Source organism: Silurus meridionalis, chromosome 2 (assembly GCF_014805685.1).
Source record: "Silurus meridionalis isolate SWU-2019-XX chromosome 2, ASM1480568v1, whole genome shotgun sequence".
NCBI classification, from domain to species: domain Eukaryota; kingdom Metazoa; phylum Chordata; class Actinopteri; order Siluriformes; family Siluridae; genus Silurus; species Silurus meridionalis.
In genome coordinates, this window is record NC_060885.1 from 21,905,963 (window position 1) to 21,928,148 (window position 22,186).

Here is a 22,186-nt window from a genome sequence, read left to right on the forward strand (position 1 = left end):
CAAATCCTTATACTTGCCCATTTTTCCTGCTTTTAACACATCAACTTTGAGGACAAAATGTTAAATTGCTGCTTGATATATCCCACTCACTAACAGGTGCCATGATGGAGATCTTTTTCTTTCGGCTTCTCCCATTAGGGGTCGCCACAGCGGATCATCCGTCTCCATACCCCCGTCTTCTACATCTGCCTCTTTCAAACCAACTCCCTGCATGTCTTCCCTCACCACATCCATAAACCTCCTCCTTGGCCTTCCTCTTTTCCTCCTTCCTGGTGGCTCCATCCCCAGCATTCTCCTACTGATATACCCCATGTTCCTCTGCACATGTCCAAACCATCTCAATCTCACCTCCCTCACCTTGTCTCCAAAACGTCCTACATGCACTTTCCCTCTAATAAACTCATTTCTAATCCATGATGAAGAGATAATCAGTGTTATTCACTTCACCAGTCACAGTGTTTTGCCTGATTAATGTGTAATAAAGTGTATGTCAGAAAGAACCGTTTTCAACTCATGTCCTGTCCTGCAGGTGGCAGCAGACCAATAACATCCTCCCTTTATGCGTCAGTGAAAGCTGAACAGTGCTCTGAAAGTGCTCATCTAGTCTCAACAACTGGGATTTTTTTTAAATGTAATTTTATAATCAAACTATTATCTCGGGCTGCGCCCTGTTGATTTGGTTGAGCATTTACAACCAAACGCGTGCACGCTTCACGGGTCGCTAAATGTCAGCAATAAGGCCGCATTCCGTTTCCGGCTTGTGTTCCGACAAGTCCCGATTTAACGCGCTTGTGGCGTCGCTGATTGGCGGACTAGTCTTTGAGTGCGACCAACACCAGCCAATAGTAGAGCAGGACGCTGTAAGGCACGAGCCAATCACAGCGAACGAAGCGCGACTTGTCGGAAAGCAATGCAGTAAAGAATCGGTGAGCACAGCGACAGTCTACGGGTGAAGAAAAAAAAAAAAAAAGAAAGTTCAACGCTCTGACAGCTATTTGGTGCGGCGGGTTTTGTAGTGGAGCTGCGCTACACAACCACCCCCGCCACCACCCCAGGGCTAAAGATGGCGCTTAAACGAATCCAAAAGGTAAGCAGAAAAAATTAACTGCAGCGTTTCTTACATTCCATTGCACCGAAAAGCGGTTTCTGTGACCCACAGAAGCCCGTTAACAAGTGCAGCCTGGTGACTAAGTGATCTATTTTTTTTACAGCTAGTGAATACTGACACAAGAGCTATAAACTTAACAAGATACAGTCGGTTTACAATTTTATATAAAAGTATACACATTAAAACAGGCCCCCCGAGGAGAAGCCGATTAGCCAGCTGTTGATTATTTCATGTATAATGTGTCACCGGGTAGAAACTCCACATGTCAGTACATGAGACCGCAGACACTGTAGTCCTGCTACACACTTCATCCATAATCTCACAGGATATGGGTTGAATCCTGTAATATAAATACACGTTTGTCCATTTCTGACACGCAGCCTCAGGACTCTTTAGTGTTCAAAATAGTTTCGTCTCTGTGTTGAGCTCTGATTAAAATAGTAAGAAGATCATCTTTCCTCATTCACACTCGGTGCTCTTCTTAGCCTGTGATTTAAGCGTTGTATTTTATAAGCCTGGTTGAGATCAGCATTTTGAGACTTGGTATATTATAGGGGGAAGCTGAATCTCACCTGAAAAACCATGTGGCGGACTTGTTTTTAGTCCAAGAATGTAAGTGCAGTTGCGCAATGCTCAAATGTGTAGCGTTCATTAGTTATGGATAGCAGCCAGGGTTGCCAGGTCTTGCACAGAAAGGCATCCTCGTGTTCAATAAAAAAAAAAAAAAAAAAAAATACAAAACGTTTACATTTTAAATTCATCATTGCCATATGAATTTCAGTACTTAAATCCACATTGTAATACATTTAGATAGATTAGTATTAACAGCTAACGAGTTTTGTTTGATGAATTTGTTGATTAATAAAGGAAAGTAAATCAGTAATCCTGTTCACTATGTGCATTCAGAATGTTCAGTGATGAGGAAGAAGTGTTGCTGTATGAGAGGTCTTCCTGAACTGAATATGTTCCTTTCTTAAATAAATAATATGATTACATTTTGAAATGATAAAGGTCTTCAGTGTGATCATGAACATCATCCATATCATTCTCTATCCCATCACCTGACGTTTAAGGGTTTTTGTCAAGATCCCCATGCAAGGGCTTATGGACTAATATCGGACAGTGATGACCTTTTCCATACCATGTATGAAAAGAAGAAAAAATAACATTTGGAAAAAACTTTCAAAAATAAGGACTAGCTTCATGTCTCTCATTAGAGGTCACTGAATAGCTGAATAAGGGATTGAAATTTTGTGTACAATAAATTGGATTGTTTCTCATTGTACGTTTTCACTGAACCAGAATATTGAAAAAGAAACTGCATTAATTAATTTAATAACAGACATGCTTTCTATTTATTTACATTTTAATATGATATTTGGTATAACACAGTATCTATTTTTGGCCTCTTGGCCTTCAATGAAGTTCGATTTTTGGTGCTCTGTAGGAAAATGTTTAGGCAACCCTGGTTTATTGTCATTGTCAAATTCAGCGAAATTGCTGTTGCACCTCTAAGAATTGACACTTAATATGTACACAAAACAAAACCCTGATCACTGTTCACTAAGACACCAGTGGGATAGTCACTGATCACTGATAATCACTGATCAACCTGTTCAGTGTGTAAATACTTTTTTCAGTCTGATGATATGGAGATGAATGATTGAGTCAGTCAGTGGAATCTGATCACCGACTAAATCTATTAAGCCTGTATTTGTGTTGTGTCAAAAATATATTGTCTTGATTAGAGTAAGAAATTTACAGTTCAAGGTTTAGGCATCACACATCTCGCATGTGTATTTTGCTTTTTGAGCTGCGTTTTAAACCTGGCTCCTTATTCCATGCGATATGTGCATTAGTACAAAAGTAGAATTAGTCTAAAAAATATATATATATATATATATTATTTTTTAACCAAAGTTAATGAACTTGGCAACACTGATGTCAGCCATCTAACTCACTGACCCCTCACTCGAATCCTATATACTTCAGGTGTCTACCCGCCCACCAGCAAAAATAAATGTTGCACTACTCGCTCAGACGAGTTTGTGGACTTGCTAAGGTTCCATCCTACCCTCCCCTATCCCATGTGACCCCCAGTTGCTAAATATACACTAATGCTAGCGCACACTCACACCGACAGGGATCATATTGCTACAATCATACCACAATTATCATGACGACAGCATGTGTCTTTAGTGATCATACTGAATCTTAATAATGCATTTTGGAATGGCCCAAATTGAGAAACTTCCAGAATGCATGTCAATCTTCTCTCTCTCTCTCTCTCTCTCTCTCTCTCTCTCACTCTCTCTCTCTCTCTCACTCTCTCACTCACTCACTCACTCACTCACTCACTCACTCACTCACACATTTTCTATCATCCCTTAATCACTTGCTCTTTTGTAGGAACTGACCGACGGCCGGGATCCTCCAGCACAGTGTTCAGCAGGTCCAGTTGGGGATGATGGTGAGTTCCCAAGACCTGAACATGTCCGTTTGTGAAAGTGGTTTCTTCAGTTTTGCAGATGAACATCTTTCTTTCTTTCTTTCTTTCTTTCTAATTTCTGTTTTTTTTTTTTTTTTTTTTTTTTAGTATTCCATTGGCAGGCTACAATCATGGGTCCTGTGAGTATGACTACAACACACCCAAAAAAAACAATGCCACTAACAGTGAGGTCTTTATTTTTATTTTTTTGCCACCAAGTGGTATAGTAAAAAAAAAAAAACATAAGCTAAACTCTGTAGACATTTACATTTTCACATGATTAGACCCACTTCTCCATTGCTCTTATTGTTCACCATATATGATCATTCTGAGTTTTGAGTCAAGTATTTGCCCAACAAAGCTGGTATTCCTTTACCATTGTCAAGTTGATGCTAAAATGTAATGCTTATTTAAATTTACTGCTGTGTTCCACATGTTAAGAGTCTCTATGGTACTCTACTAGGTTACAATATTTGAACAGGAATCCATTATTAAAAATAGTTAATATGGAAAAGTGCAGATGAAGCTATGAAGGAAGACTTGTATTATGTTTTCCTTTACTTTACTATTCTGTAACTACTTCATAACTTTTGAATAAAGGACTCCTAGCAAGTCTGTGAATATATCTTTAAATAGTAGTCTAATACAAACAAATATGATGTATAAACCGTTTTTCATCCCATATCATATGTATTAATGCTTACAAAGCCATTGATATGCAGAACAGGATACAGTTGTAATGGCAAGTGAACATCTAGAAGCTTTATTGTTGTTTTTTTTACTTTCGCACTATAAACTATTTTAAGTTCCTCAAACATGACTCATATATTGAGCCATCAGATGTATCTTGGGTAATTACTTTTTGTCAACTTGTATGTTGTAGATATTTTGGTTGTGTGATTTTAATAAATGGGCAGATTTCAATTTATTTTCACAGATTATCTTAAGTGTGAGTGAAATGCAAAAAATGTTATTTCTATAAGTGGAAAGAACAACAAATAATTAAATATATAAATATATGTATTTATTTGTCTATTTATTTATTATATTATAATTGTTATAATTTATTATTATTATTATTATTATTATTATTATTATTATTATTATTAATGCATCAAAAATCGATTTATTATTATTTTTTTAAACCTGGTCTCACTGGCTAAGAAAAGTGTTAAAATTATATATATATATATATATTATTTTTTAACCAAAGTTAATGAACTTGGCAACACTGATGTCAGCCATCTAACTCACTGACCCCTCACTCGAATCCTATATACTTCAGGTGTCTACCCGCCCACCAGCAAAATAAATGTTGCACTACTCGCTCAGACGAGTTTGTGGACTTGCTAAGGTTCCATCCTACCCTCCCCTATCCCATGTGACCCCCAGTTGCTAAATATACACTAATGCTAGCGCACACTCACACCGACAGGGATCATATTGCTACAATCATACCACAATTATCATGACGACAGCATGTGTCTTTAGTGATCATACTGAATCTTAATAATGCATTTTTGGAATGGCCCAAATTGAGAAACTTCCAGAATGCATGTCAATCTTTCTCTCTCTCTCTCTCTCTCTCTCTCTCTCTCTCTCTCTCTCTCTCTCTCTCTCACTCTCTCACTCACTCACTCACTCACTCACTCACTCACTCACTCACTCACATTTTCTATCATCCCTTAATCACTTGCTCTTTTGTAGGAACTGACCGATTTGGCCCGGGATCCTCCAGCACAGTGTTCAGCAGGTCCAGTTGGGGATGATGGTGAGTTCCCAAGACCTGAACATGTCCGTTTGTGAAAGTGGTTTCTTCAGTTTTGCAGATGAACATCTTTCTTTCTTTCTTTCTTTCTTTCTAATTTCTTTTCTTTTTTTTTTTTTTTAGTATTCCATTGGCAGGCTACAATCATGGGTCCTGTGAGTATGACTACAACACACCCAAAAAAAACAATGCCACTAACAGTGAGGTCTTTATTTTTATTTTTTTGCCACCAAGTGGTATAGTAAAAAAAAAAAACATAAGCTAAACTCTGTAGACATTTACATTTTCACATGATTAGACCCACTTCTCCATTGCTCTTATTGTTCACCATATATGATCATTCTGAGTTTTGAGTCAAGTATTTGCCCAACAAAGCTGGTATTCCTTTATCATTGTCAAGTTGATGCTAAAATGTAATGCTTATTTAAATTTACTGCTGTGTTCCACATGTTAAGAGTCTCTATGGTACTCTACTAGGTTACAATATTTGAACAGGAATCCATTATTAAAAATAGTTAATATGGAAAAGTGCAGATGAAGCTATGAAGGAAGATTTGTATTATGTTTTCCTTTACTTTACTATTCTGTAACTACTTCATAACTTTTGAATAAAGGACTCCTAGCAAGTCTGTGAATATATCTTTAAATAGTAGTCTAATACAAACAAATATGATGTATAAACCGTTTTTCATCCCATATCATATGTATTAATGCTTACAAAGCCATTGATATGCAGAACAGGATACAGTTGTAATGGCAAGTGAACATCTAGAAGCTTTATTGTTGTTTTTTTTACTTTCGCACTATAAACTATTTTAAGTTCCTCAAACATGACTCATATATTGAGCCATCAGATGTATCTTGGGTAATTACTTTTTGTCAACTTGTATGTTGTAGATATTTTGGTTGTGTGATTTTAATAAATGGGCAGATTTCAATTTATTTTCACAGATTATCTTAAGTGTGAGTGAAATGCAAAAAATGTTATTTCTATAAGTGGAAAGAACAACAAATAATTAAATATATAAATATATGTATTTATTTGTCTATTTATTTATTATATTATAATTGTTATAATTTATTATTATTATTATTATTATTATTATTATTATTATTATTATTAATGCATCAAAAAATCGATTTATTATTATTTTTTTAAACCTGGTCTCACTGGCTAAGAAAAGTGTTAAAATTATATATAAAAAATAGACATTTCAAGATAACTTCTTGGAGATGTAACAGCTATTTAGTTAAATTTTTACAATAAACTAGTGCTGCCCAGACATTTTTAAATGGAGGGCAAAAAATCTAACTTGATTGAAGGCCGTGGGCCAAAAATACAATGGTGCATTATACCAAACATAATATTAAAATTATAAAAGTAAAAAATATAAAATATAAATATAAAAATATATATACAGTACAGACCAAAAGTTTGGACACACCTTGAAACTATGAATTAACACGTGGAATTATATACATAACAAAAAAGTGTAAAACAACTGAAAATGTCATATTCTAGGTTCTTCAAAGTAGCCACCTTTTGCTTTGATTACTGCTTTGCACACTCTTGGCATTCTCTTGATGAGCTTCAAGAGGTAGTCACCTGAAATGGTCTTCCAACAGTCTTGAAGGAGTTTCCTGAGAGATGCTTGGCACTTTTGCCTTCACTCTGCGGTCCAGCTCACCCCTAAACCATCTTGATTGGGTTCAGGTCCGGTGACTGTGGAGGCCAGGTCATCTGGCGCAGCACCCCATCACTCTCCTTCTTGGTCAAATAGCCCTTGATGCCTTCAGTGTGACTCTACAATTTTCATAGTCATGAAAATAAAGAAAACTCTTTGAATGAGAAGGTGTGTCCAAACTTTTAGTCTGTACTGTATATAAAAATAAAAGTTGCCATGATTCCTTTGATTTTATAATATCAAAAATAAATACTTAGAAAATTTTTTGCTTAACTAATGCAGTTTTAGTTCTGTGGAACATATAATACAGTGAGCAAGAATCCAATGTATTGTACAATAGAGTTCAATGCATATGCATATATTATTGAAACATGAATAAAAACTTTGTTTTGGCTGGTTAAAATAAATGCTTTTAATTACTCGTTTCAAAGTCCATTCTGATTGTGATTGCGCTACATTGGATTTTCATTGAATTCATATGCATAAACTGACGTCTGCATGCAGAACGAGAGTCCCTATCAGGGTGGGGTTTTCTTCCTGACCATTCACTTCCCAACAGACTACCCTTTCAAACCCCCAAAGGTAACTTTCTAAAATTCTAGTTGTGTTTGCAGTAAGCATGTATAATATTGGCATGTGTTGACATTAAGGTCTTCTGTCTTTGTGTTAGGTTGCATTCACCACAAGAATCTACCACCCAAATATTAACAGTAACGGCAGCATCTGTCTGGATATCCTCAGGTCCCAGTGGTCTCCTGCACTTACAATTTCTAAAGGTACAATTCTAGATATTAATACAATTAACATATAAGTATATAAATTATTAACATCATTCTTAAAACAATGAGACACAGATGCTAATAGTGATCTTCATAGTCACCCATAGAGATCTTATCACAACAGGATTTTATATACAATTAATAGCCATAGGTTTGTGGACACCTTACCATCACACATCCCATATGTGTTTTTTTAAACATTTTATTCCAAATTTAGTCGCCATTTTGCTTTCTATTTTGTGGCTTTGGGGGGTTTGTACCCATTTATTCATATTAGTAAAGTCAGGTACTGATTTTGTACATGGAAGCCTGAAAAATAGTCCCATTGGTCCCATTCATTCTAAATTGTTTTTCCATTTCGAACTTGACAAACCGTGCCCTCATGGATCTTGCTTTGTGCACAGGGACATTCTTATGCCATGTATTTGGGCCTCTTAGTTCTAATGAAGAGACATTGTAATGCTACAGCTTACAATGAATTGTGTCTCTCCAACCATGGACAAAGTTTAAGGTAGGAGGACAAATGATTGTAATTGTCTGGTGTCCACAAACTTTTGATCATACAGTGTACGTGCATTATTTTATGTCTGTATTATTGAGTGCTGATAACTCTGTAACTAGCAATTAACCATATATATGGGTCTTAATGAGCTCTGAGGTGCTTTATTGGGACTTCATATTTTCTTTCTTTCTTTTTAATTTATTTCTTTATTCTAGTTCTTTTGTCCATCTGCTCACTCTTATGTGATCCAAACCCAGATGATCCTCTCGTACCAGAGATTGCACGAATCTACAAAACAGACACAGAGAAGTATGTACTCTCATATACACTCATGCAAAGGGACACTGACAGAAATAACACATGCAGTCTTTTGAAAGCCGATCACATGTTTTTCCAGACACCTTTGTGGGGAACTCAGATTTTGATTGGTCAATCGTGGCATGCAGCAGTCTGTTATTTCTGTCAGGACTAAATTGCAGACTCCTGAATCTGATTTGATTGGTCATGTCACTGTGCTATATCTCTTAAAACTGTTGTGGAATTCCTGTTCAAATTTATTCAGTCTTATCTCCCTTTCATATCCATTTCCAGTGTAATGGTAAACAGTTACGTACCTATTCAGTCTTGATTTAAATATTTTACTTAGTATTTTAGCTTTAAAAAAAGCAATCCATATTAAAGGGATGATTACATTGGACTGTAGCAATGGTATAAGTGATGTAATGATTTGAGGGCCTAAACCCTCTCAAGAATTATTTTGCAATTCCATCTGTCTACATTTTTCCTTATATAAACTGCTGCCTTGGCAGGTACAATAAAATGGCAAGAGAATGGACAGAGAAATACGCCATGTTGTAGGTGAGGGGTAAGAGCCTATGCATTTTGAGCAGAAATATAAAAATAAAGAGTGGTGTGCTCCATTGATGCTGCTTCCTGTGTGGCACTGCATGAACGTGTGAACACTGCTATTACACTTTACTGCACATGATCTGTTCCAAGTTGAAATTGCAAACTGGTATGCCTGGTTATCTCCTATTAGCCCCTAAAATGACGTATGACAATTCTACTGTTATTTATTGTAAATAAGCCACTTATGCACTTCTGGTTAGATGTTAACTGTATTGCATTGGCTCTGTATATTTACCTTGCACAATGACAATAAAGCTTAATCTAATCTAATCTAATAAATGATTTATAAGCAAGCCTGTGAAACTAGGCCCATGCTCAGTCAGCCAGCTCAGGTGCCCAGAATTCACATTAGACTGTGACATTGTGAACTTGCTTTGACTGACACAGCTAAGTTTGCACTATAATTTATAGAAATGACTTGCTACTTAATGACGTCAAAATTCTAACTTAGCACAGTGCTTTTGGTGCAGAATTTGTGATTAATTGCTTCCTGCAATCTTCTGCTTTTGTCTGATGGATGCATTGATGCAATCAAAATCGGTTGTGTGAGGATTTATGCAAAAATATGTGACAAATCTACTGACGTAAGAAAAATCTGAAGGAAATCTCATAAATCATGTTTCTGTAAATCATGTCGGGTAACCGAAAGTAGACAATTACATTCATGTTGCAATGGCTTCCAAAACATTTACTGCCATACTAAATAGTTTGTCTTTATTAGTTAAGTCCATCATGGAAAAAATGCTCCCGAACTCCCCTGATTCGATCTGAAAAACCAGTAAGAATATTTCAGTAAATGAAAGTTTATTGTGCTCTTTCAGCTATCAAAATAATCACGTTTACTGCAGTTTTACACTGTGTGATTTGTATATTGATAACTGGTATATGTTTATATAGAGTGTACACACACACACACACACACACACACACACACACACACATATATATATATATATATATATGTGTGTATGTATGTGTGTGTGTGTGTGTGTGTATGTATGTGTGTGTGTGTGTGTGTATGTATGTGTGTATATATATATATATATATATATATATATATATATATGTATGTGTATATATATATATATATATATATATGTATGTATATATATATATATATATATATATATATATATATATATATATATATATATATATATATATATATATACAGGAGTGCAGAATTATTAGGCAAGTTGTATTTTGAGGATTAATTTTATTTGAGGATTAATTTGAACAACAACCATGTTCTCAATGAACACAAAAACTCATTAATATCAAAGCTGAATATTTTTGGAAGTAGTTTTAGTTTTAGCTATTTTAGGGGATATCTGTGTGTGCAGGTGACTATTACTGTGCATAATTATTAGGCAACTTAACAAAAAACAAATTCATACCCATTTCAATTATTTATTTTTACCAGTGAAACCAATATAACATCTCAACATTCACAAATATACATTTCTGACATTCAAAACCAAACAAAACAAATCAGTGACCAATATAGCCACCTTTCTTTGCAAGGACACTCAAAAGCCTGCCATCCATGGATTCTGTCAGTGTTTTGATCTGTTCACCATCAACATTGCGTGCAGCAGCAACCACAGCCTCCCAGACACTGTTCAGAGAGGTGTACTGTTTTCCTCCTTGTAAATCGCACATTTGATGATGGACCACAGGTTCTCAATGGGGTTCAGATCAGGTGAACAAGGAGGCCATATCATTAGATTTTCTTCTTTATACCCTTTCTTGCCAGCCACGCTGTGGAGTACTTGGACGGTGTGATGGAGCATTGTCCTGCATGAAAATCATGTTTTTCTTGAAGGATGCAGACTTCTTCCTGTACCACTGCTTGAAGAAGGTGTCTTCCAGAAACTGGCAGTAGGACTGGGAGTTCAGCTTGACTCCATCCTCAACCCGAAAAGGCCCCACAAGCTCATCTTTGATGATACCAGCCCAAACCAGTACTCCACCTCCACCTTGCTGGCGCCTGAGTCGGACTGGAGCTCTCTGCCCTTTACCAATCCAGCCACGGGCCCATCCATCTGGCCCATCAAGACTCACTCTCATTTCATCAGTCCATAAAACCTTAGAAAATCAGTCTTGAGATATTTCTTGGCCCAGTCTTGACGCTTTCAGCTTGTGTGTCTTGTTCAGTGGTGGTCGACTTTCTGCCTTTCTTACCTTGGCCATGTCTCTGAGTATTGCACACCTTGTGCTTTTGGGCACCCAGTGATGTTGCAGCTCTGAAATATGGCCAAACTGGTGGCAAGTGGCATCTTGGCAGCTGCACGCTTGACTTTTCTCAGTTCACGGGCAGTTATTTTGCGCCTTGGTTTTTCCACACGCTTCTTGCGACCCTGTCGACTATTTTGAATGAAACGCTTGATTGTTCGATGATCACGCTCAGAAGCTTGGCTATTTTAAGACTGCTGCATCCTCTGCAATATATCTCACTATTTTTGACTTTTCTGAGCCTGTCAAGTCCTTCTTTTGACCCATTTTGCCAAAGGAAAGGAAGTTGCCTAATAATTATGCACACCTGATATAGGGTGTTGATGTCATTAGACCACACCCTTCTCATTACAGAGATGCACATCACCTAATATGCTTAATTGGTAGTAGGCGTTCCAGCCTATACAGCTTGGAGTAAGACAACATGCATAACGAGGATGATGTGGTCAAAATACTCATTTGCCTAATAATTCTGCACTCCCTGTATGTGTATGTATCAATTATATTGTGTGTGTGTGTGTGTGTGTGTGTGTGTGTGTGTGTGTGTGTGTGTGTGTGTGTGTGTGTGTGTGTGTATGTATGTATGTGAATGGTAAGTTTTAAAAGACATGCAACTACAATATTTTCTCTGTTAAAATGTAAATTTTATTTGATGATTACATTACATTAAAGATACATATAAACCAGCTACCGATGTGATGCCATATGATTACGATGCAGAGTGATCAGGATCGAAATCTGATTCAACACATGATGAAATGGAAAAAATATGATGTTAGGCATATGGTACAGATAGTTCACTTTTATTTAGTTGGTTCAGACAGACAGTAAATCATGAATCTACTTAAGTGCCTTTTGACTTTTAACACATGGCTCTTTCACAAACAAGCCTTTGTATTGTAGAAGAAAGATGAAATAAAACCAGATGTTCTTTTCCTGTTCTGTCTCCAGGAAGATGCAGCTCTACCTCTGCCATGTTAATCTGTATTCTATGTGACTCTCAGGACACGCCGGTAGTGTTGTGATACGTCATATTTACGTAGCAGCAGTGGTGCTGAGAGAACGCGCTCGAGAAACTGTTTAGCGAGGAGAAATCAATTTACATATCAAATATTGGTCATAGATTATTGGTCACTTTCTGCATAATAAAAGTAAAGCATCTACTAATAATTATATATAAATAAATACATTTTTACCGATGCAAATATGTTAAAAACTTTGCGTCGCGATACAAACTTGCCAACTTGTATCAGATGCAAATCAGTAAATCTTACCATCCCTAACATACTACTGACAAAGTTCTTTCAAGATTTCTAATGCCTTTTTTTTTTACTTTATTGCAGATACAACAGAATAGCACGGGAATGGACGCAGAAATATGCCATGTGATGTTGGCAGGACACATTTACAAACTGTTGTTAATGCTCTTGTGTTTGGTCATTTCATCACATATCTCTCTTACGGAGAAACAGTCCGCAGTTGTCTGCTGAAACGAGACTACAAAAGAAAGAAAGACCTGCAGGAGTTGCCTTTTTTTTCTCAAATATCATGTGGACCTCATTCATCAAGTGGAGTCTTTTCCCTCCTTTCTGCTTTTTGCTTTGCAGTCAATACATCACTTACTCTGACCTCTTGCCTCATTCAATCTTTGTGTAAGAGCACAGTGCCGGCCTGCTCAGGCAGAGGACTGTAGGCTGTGCTACTGCTATTGCTTCTTCTGGGCTGCGCTGCATGTCATCACAGAGTGAAGCTCAGTTGTGGCACATCACTGGGATTATCAGATGCATTCTTTTGTTTTGTTTTGTTCGTGCTCTCAGATTTGCAGAAAATCTTTCTCGGCCCAAGCTTTAACATCTGTAGCAATGAAGTGCACCCCAGCTAGCTTAAATGTCCTGCTTTTGATTTTCCCTTAAATAAAGTTACATAACTCATCTGTGTTTCTGTTTAATATTTGAGAACTCAACTATGAAACATAACATCAAATTGTTAGTTTGTATTTCCAAATTCCCCAGGGCAAGGGTTGCAGTGTGTTTATTTCATTTTTACTTTACAATCAGATGAAATCACATTTAAGTAGACATCTTATTTCATAGTCTTTCGAGGATAATAAACAGAAAAATAAGGTGTGACCAGGCAGTTCTTTACACTGGTCACCCTTTCCATTTAGTTGATTTTGGTCATTTAATGCTAATATGGTTATACCAACACTGTACTTTATTTTTATTATTATTATTATTATAATAATTATTATTTTTTATAAAAAAGTCTATCCACAGTAGCAACTTCTACTGGCTTAACTCTGACAATGTATGTAGTGCAATGTAGTGAATACTCGAATTAATCACAGAATTGATTACTGAGTTATTAGAACAATATAAATCTTGTAATTTTTGTGATCTTGTGTGACAGCAGTTAGACAATACAGTACCGTATTATTAAAAAAGTGTACTTTTTAAAGTGTATACAGTGATGCAGGGTGTTGAAGGTCATGTTCAACTCGGCGAAATGCATCAGTCAATGCATACATTTGAGAGACATACTTTTTATGCTCGTATTGTATGGACACATTTAAGATTTACTCAAAGAAGTGTATAAATGCTATATCATCAGTAACGGAGCAGCACCATGTCCATTCAGCTCCAATATTAAAAGAAAAACAGTTTGGACGGTTGATAATTTGTTATCGGATTTTTCGTGAATGAACGAATGAAACAAATAATTAAAAGAGAGGACTTGTGATTGCATTTCAACAGTGTTATCTATTATTATTATTATTATTATTATTATTATTATTATTATTATTATCTTTAAATCCTGTTCACGCGTTCTCCATTCTGCGCGATTTGAGCGCATCCGCGACGTGCAAAAGGCTCCTAGACCTAAAACGCATAAAGAATTTCGCCATAGAGTTCAAGCCTCGCGCTTCTATATGCTGTTCATTATTTATTTATTTATTTATTTATTTATTTATTTATTGATGCATATTTCATACTTTTATTTAAAAGTCTGCGCAATCAGTCATCCCTCTGTCACCTGACTGATCGTGTGATGTTTGAAGCAGGAAGTTCCGGGCTTTAAAGCTTGAGATTACACATCAAAGAACCACATGACTCCTGCATATAAATATATAAATATATTTACACATATGAGACATGAGGCATGTACAAGATGCCTGGAGCTGCTTGTCTGTTTTTTGCGTGTGCATAGCGTTTCCCGCAGTGTTTTTCAGCAGCGTGCATTGTGTCGGTGTGGGAGTGTATGAGTTAGTCCTGGACGGGACATGGCACTTACAGAACTCTAATGGCTCTGTGTCACTCATGGCACAAGTACCTGGATGTGTCCATACAACACTGCAGCAACAACAACTTGTTGAGGTAACGATGCACCAGTGTGCCTCCATTTACTGTATATTATCACCTTAAAGCATTGAACAACAGCTTTAACATTTAGTTACGATTTGTATAAAAACCTGTTGAACCTTAAACTGGTTTTCATATACCCAGTGTTATACATACAGCAAAGTCATTTAGCTAAAAAGTAAAATGGGACTTAAATGCAAGCAGAACTGACAATCATATAATATAATATGCAATGACTGACAGCCTCTGTCAATTTTGCAACCAAGGTTAAAACCCAAGAAAGGTCCACCCAGAATGGTCACTTTTGCACCAACATCCACAAAACAGATGTACCTTTAATCTTTAATGTACATTTCATGTTTTACATTTTACTGTACATTTCTGAACATTTTAAGGACTGTAGCCTCTACAGATGAACTCTAGATCATTTTTATCTGGTCCTACATGGTTAGGCCTAAAGATTTGTATTTTTTTCGTGCCTTTCTTGATGTTCACCAACTCCTCATTACCAGCTCCATGTCAGACACCATATATTTTACAATACAACAATGACGTAATCATTCAGAATCGGGTTTGCATTTGAAATCATAAGGTTAATTAGGATTAGTTCGTGGAATGGAAATAGTTATATAGGATGCATTAGTTCGATTTTCTTTACACTATTATATGCTGTTATTAGGATGTTGGAGCCAATGCATATCAGACGGCTTTATTTGGAGATTTTAGAAGTGACTTTATGTCTCTCACTCTACACTCTAAAGTTCTGCTTTAAATGTTTGACTTTGTCATTGCACAATATTTTGCAAATGTAGACTGCTTGTTCTTCATATATAGTCTGGTGTTTAAGAAATAACCGTGTACTTTTGTTAATGTCTTGCAGGATCCATACTATCGGTTTAATGACCTGGCCTACCGATGGATCTCTCTAGATAACTGGACGTACACCACTTCATTCTCTGTGCCTGATCATGTCAAGTATGTTATATTACTGTACTAGAGGTCGGCCGAAAGTGGATTTTTTTTACCGATAGCTACGTTGGATCGTACTTGCTAATAACCAATTAATCAACCCATAGTTTTTAAAATGGAGACTTGATGAAAAAACAAACACGCCACATAAAACAGTAGTGAACTTGCATTATATTAATAATATATTGAGGAAAATAAAAGAGATGCATTCTAAGTGAAACAAAAAGTAACACTCCAAATAAATAAAAAGTTCCGAAAAACTATTGGTATGAATTTTTGACGTTAATTCTAGCCATTAACTATCTGTGCTGATTAATCAGCAAAACTGATGAATCGGTCGACCACTATTACTATTAGACCACTAGTGTACTATTAGTCGATTCTTAGTATTAACTAATCACACACAGAAGAGTGTGACTGATGTTGAACTTTATAAAAATAGATTGTTTATATTACATACTGTGCGTTTCAACAGAGAGAGCAGACGAGCTGTTCTCGTGTTTGAAGGCGTGGACACAATCTCCACTATATCTCTAAACGGAGTTGTCATCGGAAAGACAGACAACATGTTCCGGAGATATGTATGTAAAGACTTACCCTCACACAAATTGTGCAAACAATGAATTATCTCCAAACGATTGTTTTTATTTTTACACCCTGATAAGATGCGCACATGATATTTCAAAATCCTGGCACATTGAAACAAGTGATAATATGTACTGTTTAATCACTAAATTTGTACATTTGTTCTCAGGACTTTGACGTTACAAGACTGCTTAAGGACATTAATGCTCTGGAAGTCTGGCTCATGTCAGCTGTGACCTACGCAGCAGCACGAAGTAAAGCTCACACCTCATACAAAGTCCCCCCAGAATGTCCTCCTGCTGTACAGAAAGGGGAGTGTCATGTAAACTTTATTCGAAAGGTATATTAAAACTTGATGTGTGACCTTAATGTATACCAATTCATCTAAATCAGTGAGACATGACGTTGTTGATTTTGTGTGTGTTTCAGGCACAGAGCTCATTTAGTTGGGACTGGGGGCCATCTTTCCCCACTCTTGGCATTTGGAAGGGTGTTCGTCTACAATCATTTAATACACTCAGGGTGTTGAGTTTTACAACTAATCCAAAATATGGTACAGTTTACAGGACTCTCTTTTATAAAGGCTGAAAATTTCCCTTAAAATCCATAATGCACAGCAAATGTATCAAATGAGAAGTGTAATATGTGGGTTAATGAAGTAAGTGTGCAAACTGCTCTGGTTAAGGGCGTCTCCCAAATGCTATAAAAGTAAATCACCTCTGCTGTAATCAACTTTTATGCCCTGAAATGGACAAGAATCTTGGCTGGATGTACAGTAAAACGGATCGACAATGCAGTTTAATCAAAGTGACACATCACCTGTTAAGATTTTGCTTGACAAATTTGTGGATATCAAGCCAAAATGTTTGCGCTTCAATCAGAAGATAAGGGTTTTTTTGTATGTTTACAACTAACATTTGTATAGAGAGTATACTTATCACATATACTCACTGACCATTTATGACATTTGGCAGACACCCTTATTCAGGGCGACTTACATTTATATCATTCATCCAACTGAGCAGCTATGGGGTTAAGGGCCTTGCTCAGGGGCCCAAGAGTGGCAGCTTGGTGTGGCTTGGATTTGAACTCACAACCTTCAGATCCAAAGTTTAAACACCTTAACCACTAAGCTACCACCTCCTAGACCACCTTGTTTATGCAATTATCCAAATCCAGGACAATGAATAAAACCATGCAGCTTCAGATGATGATAATAAAATATCAGAAAGCGTAGGTAAATGTGTTTCAGGTGATTTTGGAATTAGCCCAGGGAGCTTGAGTATTTCAGATAACCATTGGATGTTCAAACAAAACAGATCACCCCCATATAGCATATATGTATATATTGCATAGAGCAAAAGTTCTCATTCTCTTTTGCACTCTCTGGGGTCATCATACCTCTCTCTACCCCCTCTCTCTCCAGACTCTGTTCTGTCATGCTGGACTGTGGAAGTAGAGATGTTCTTTGATGTTACTGCAGCCTCAAAAGGTGTCATCCATGTGTCTATGCCACAGTTACAGTCAGAGGCGAGATTTCCCCTTTTTCTCACACCTGAACAAAGCAACACATCTGTACTTCTACAGATCAACCAGGTAAATGAGGAACTTAACTGTCTTAACTAAAACTATGTCAAACTTTTGATTAATGCAATTTCTGTTTGAAGAATGTTACAGTTGATCTGTGGTGGCCCTTTGGACATGGTCAACAACCTCTGAATGATCTTTTAATAGATATCAAAATGGAGAATGGAGAGCTATTTCATGCAGAGAGATTGGTAAAAGAAAAAAAAGATCTGTTTTTTTGTTTTGTTTTTTCCTTTTAAACACGAGCTCTTTCACTTACTTTGGTGTCTGTAAATAGGTTGGTTTCCGTACTGTGGAGCTGGTACAGGAACCTATTCCTGGTTCTTCTGGGCTCAGCTTTTACTTTCGTATCAATGGGCAACCCATCTTCCTGAAAGGCTCGAACTGGATACCGGCTCATGCTTTCCAGGACCAGATTACTGCAGTCAAGTGAGACTTTACCCACTTAGAATTCAGTGTCCCTCACAAATCCATATTTTCATGTTTCATGTTCAAGTTTATGTTTTCATATCCTTGGCTAACATATTAAAAAAAATATTCTAACCTTCTGATTATTCTTTTTTTGTTGTTGTTAGTTTGACTCAACTGCTCGTGTCTGCACAGATGGCAAATATGAATGTTTTGAGAGTGTGGGGAGGTGGAATCTATGAACAAGACCTCTTCTATATTCTGTGCAATCAGCTAGGGATCATGGTACTCATTCTTGCATCATGTTATAAATCTATGTTCTTTTTTTTTTTGCTATTTGATATCAGTTTCTGCTGCAGGTTTTGATTCTGTGTCTGGTTCCAGGTTTGGCAAGATTTCATGTTTGCGTGTGCGCTGTATCCTACAGACAAAGATTTTATCGAGTCACTGGGAGAGGAAGTTATCCAACAGGTAGATACATCCTTATCCCCAAACACAAAAAACATTAACAAATCTGCACAACTAATGGGTTCACGTGTTGTCTCTCAGGTGAGACGGCTCAAGTCGCATCCCTCTGTTGTCATCTGGAGTGGAAACAACGAGAACGAAGCAGCTATAGCAACCAATTGGTTTTTAATTTCTCCTGCTGATAAGCCTCGCTATGTGAAGGACTACATTCAGCTGTATGTGGAGAATATCAGAGAGATTGTACTTCAGGTACAATTTCAAAAACTAGTAAATTAGATATATATATATATATATATATTTTTTTGTTTGTTTGAATGCCCGCAGGAATTTTTTTGAGAAGAACATAATAAAACATAATAAAAAATTGTATATGCAACCGTGCCTGTCAAAAGTTTGGAAACCCCTAGTCTTTTATCGTTCCAATTTCACAAGAATTGAAAAGTAAATGCCTGGGAGAAAATTCTGTCTTTCTGACTCAACAGATAAGTCCAATTTGATGTTTTTGGCACCAACAAAAGGAAAAAAAAAAGGAGAACAGGATAGAAGATGGTACCAGACTGCCTCCCACCCACAGTCAAACATGGAGGTGGAAGGTTAATGGTTGTTTTTCTAAAAGACCACAAAAGGCTTTTTTTTTTTTACTTTTGACAGGCACTGTAGTTCAATCTTAATTTTTATTTTTCTATATAAGGAAAATTTATGTATAGGTCCCTGGAGAGTCAAACAAGTGTATTTACACACAAAAAAAAAATCGTAAACCTCTAACCCTGGAACATTTCAATTTAGGAGGACAGCACAAGACCTTTCCTTGTGTCCAGCCCAACTAATGGTGTAGAGTCGGAGAAAGAAGGCTGGGTGGCTAAGGACCCCTATGACAATCATTATGGAGATGTTCACTTTTACAGCTACCTGACCGATTGCTGGGACTGGAGGACATTTCCCCGAGCACGCTTCGCCTCCGAGTACGGTTTTCAGTCCTGGCCATCACTGTCCACTCTCAGTAAGGTAAAGCTTCTGGCTACACATGTAGATACACTATGTGCCTGTGCGTGTAAATTCTCTGATTATGTACGTGTTAACAGGTGTCAGTCTCTACAGACCAGGATTTCAGCAGCGAGTTCTCAAAACATCGACAGCACCATGAGTTTGGAAATCAGCAGATGCTTCAGCAAGCAATGTTGCATTACATCCTTCCCAACAATACAGACCTCGGGCGTCGATACCGAGACACTATATATATCACCCAGGTGTCAATACACAACATGTAAATCACAGTCTCAGCGAAAGAAAAAGTGTGACATAAAGATAATATAGGCAATCATGTTTGGTCTACGCAGGTTATGCAGGCCCAGTGTGTGAAAGCGCAGACAGAATTCTACCGCCGCAGTCGCAGCGACATTGTTGGTGGTGAAGGGCACACCATGGGTTCGCTGTACTGGCAGCTGAATGATATTTGGCAGGCTCCTTCTTGGTCCTCTATAGGTCAGTGTGCAAAACACACCACAGCCAACACATATAATAATATACAGGTAAACCCTGACTCACGATGGAGATGCGTTCCCGATTGAGTCTTAAAGAATGGTGATCATTTTGGCATAGAACAGGGTTATTCAAAAAGAATTTTGCCTGCCCTGCGGAACTTTTTAAATATTTTTTACCATTTTTTTCATACCGCTTTTATGTCATTGTAAGATTGAAAACTCTGAAATCTAAGCATTTTAACTCAGGGACTACCCATAAAAAAAAAAAAAAAAGCATAATTATAATAATTACACCAATCAGGCATAACATTATGACATTGTACCATTTTAACTTGTTAGTGAATATCACTGATTATCTCTTCATCATGACACCTGTTAGTGGGTTGAATATATCAGGCAGCAAGTGAACATTTTGTCCTTAAACTTGATGCGTTAGAAGCAGGAAAAATGGGCAAGTGTAAGGATTTGATCGAGTTTGACAAGGCTAAATTATATTGTGTTAATGCCTGACAGGTCAAGACTGTTTTGGCAGCAAAAGTGGGACCAACACTATATAAGGCAGGTCGTCATAAAGTTATGCCTGATCGGTGGCCATAAAGTTTTGCCTGATACATCAACATACATGATCATAAAATAAAGTACACTATTTTTGCTGTTTTATACATAATGCATATGTAATTTTTAGAGTTTGGTGGAAAATGGAAAATGCTGCACAATTTCGCTGTCCGTTTCTTTAGTCCCCTCATATTGGTAGGGGTTGAGGATAACGGAGACTTGCTCATCTACGCTGTCTCTGACAGAAACACAGACTGTTCTCTCAAAGTTACTGTAAGTACACTCCTTCTCTTTTTTTCTCTGCGACCATCATATATAAATCTTTAACCAACTGATCAACAAAGATTAAATTTTATTGTTCTCTTTAAATCTGGGTGTGTCCATGTCGGCTGCATGAAGGTGAAGTTATACCAGTGGAATAGTTTTACTCCACAGTGTTCTTTGGAGTCTGATCAGGCAATAGTGAAAGGAGGTGGTGTCACAAAGGTGTTTCAGTCTCCAGTCTCCAGGGTACTAACGAATTGTGGAAACTGCACTCGGAAATCATGTGTCGTCACCTTTGTCCTGAGCGGCCCGGATGGTGTACCAAGTCCCTCCAACCACCTGTTCCTCAGCTCACCAAAAGATGCTGAAGGCCTTCAAAAACCGAACATCACAGTGAGGGTCATACTGTACCAGTTACACATTGCCAAATTATTATTATTTTTTACATTACATGATTGTCATCCATGGTTTGTGTGTGTCTGTGTGTATAGTTCACTGTGGAGGATGCTAAAAGAAGGATCATGGTGAATCTTTATTGTTCTTCACCTGCACTGTTTGTATGGCTGGATGCGGACAACATTCCCGGATTCTTCGACGATAATGGTTTTTTGATGATATCTGAAAAATACACTGTTTGGTTCACAAAACTGGGAGCCACCACTTTACAGGAGTTCACTGCCAAGCTGCAAATTACTTCCCTCCGAGACATCTACTGAGTGTCTTGTGTTGGTGTGAATGAGCAGAAATTAATTATTTGCATTTCATTTTGAACACATTGATTCTGTGGTGTACTGTGGTACAGTGTTATGCTCTGGGGTCCCTGATTTGATCATGAGCATGAACCAGTGTGTAAAAATGTACGCAGTGCCTTGTAATAGACTCCCGTCTCATACTGGACTCTTGGATTGCAGTCTTGAGAGTCATTCATTTTATATAAAAAAAATTCTAATATCAGAAATCAGGTTGTTCTGAACGTGTTTTTGTTATTCTTTTGTCAGCTTTGTCAATAAAAATGGAAAAAAGGCTTTCTGTAATG

At 37.1% G+C, this 22,186-nt stretch overlaps 2 protein-coding genes across 3 annotated transcripts; both read left to right on the forward strand.

Moving 5' to 3' along the window:
• The first annotated feature begins 842 nt into the window (after positions 1-842).
• On the forward strand, positions 843-13,405 carry ube2d3 (ubiquitin-conjugating enzyme E2D 3). 2 transcript variants are annotated; one of them, XM_046877014.1, is made up of 8 exons: positions 843-1,087; positions 5,304-5,367; positions 5,488-5,519; positions 7,554-7,631; positions 7,720-7,825; positions 8,546-8,639; positions 9,140-9,188; positions 12,818-13,405. In XM_046877014.1, the coding sequence occupies exons 1-7, from the start codon at positions 1,064-1,066 to the stop codon at positions 9,186-9,188; spliced, it is 447 nt and encodes a 148-aa protein (XP_046732970.1). In that variant the 5' UTR covers positions 843-1,063; the 3' UTR covers positions 12,818-13,405. The 2 variants fall into 2 exon arrangements, with proteins under 2 accessions (XP_046732970.1, XP_046732977.1); XM_046877021.1 differs by lacking the exon at positions 9,140-9,188 and having other exon boundaries at positions 857-1,087.
• A 1,097-nt stretch (positions 13,406-14,502) lies between these two features.
• On the forward strand, positions 14,503-22,175 carry manba (mannosidase, beta A, lysosomal). Its single transcript, XM_046833441.1, has 17 exons — positions 14,503-14,848; positions 15,714-15,808; positions 16,278-16,383; positions 16,557-16,727; positions 16,817-16,940; positions 17,814-17,983; positions 18,055-18,165; positions 18,252-18,403; positions 18,550-18,667; positions 18,767-18,853; positions 18,932-19,099; positions 19,637-19,855; positions 19,933-20,097; positions 20,188-20,332; positions 21,017-21,159; positions 21,286-21,543; positions 21,642-22,175. Exons 1-17 carry the CDS (start codon positions 14,627-14,629, stop codon positions 21,864-21,866), a joined length of 2,679 nt encoding a protein of 892 aa, XP_046689397.1. The 5' UTR covers positions 14,503-14,626; the 3' UTR covers positions 21,867-22,175.
• Positions 22,176-22,186: the final 11 nt, after the last annotated feature.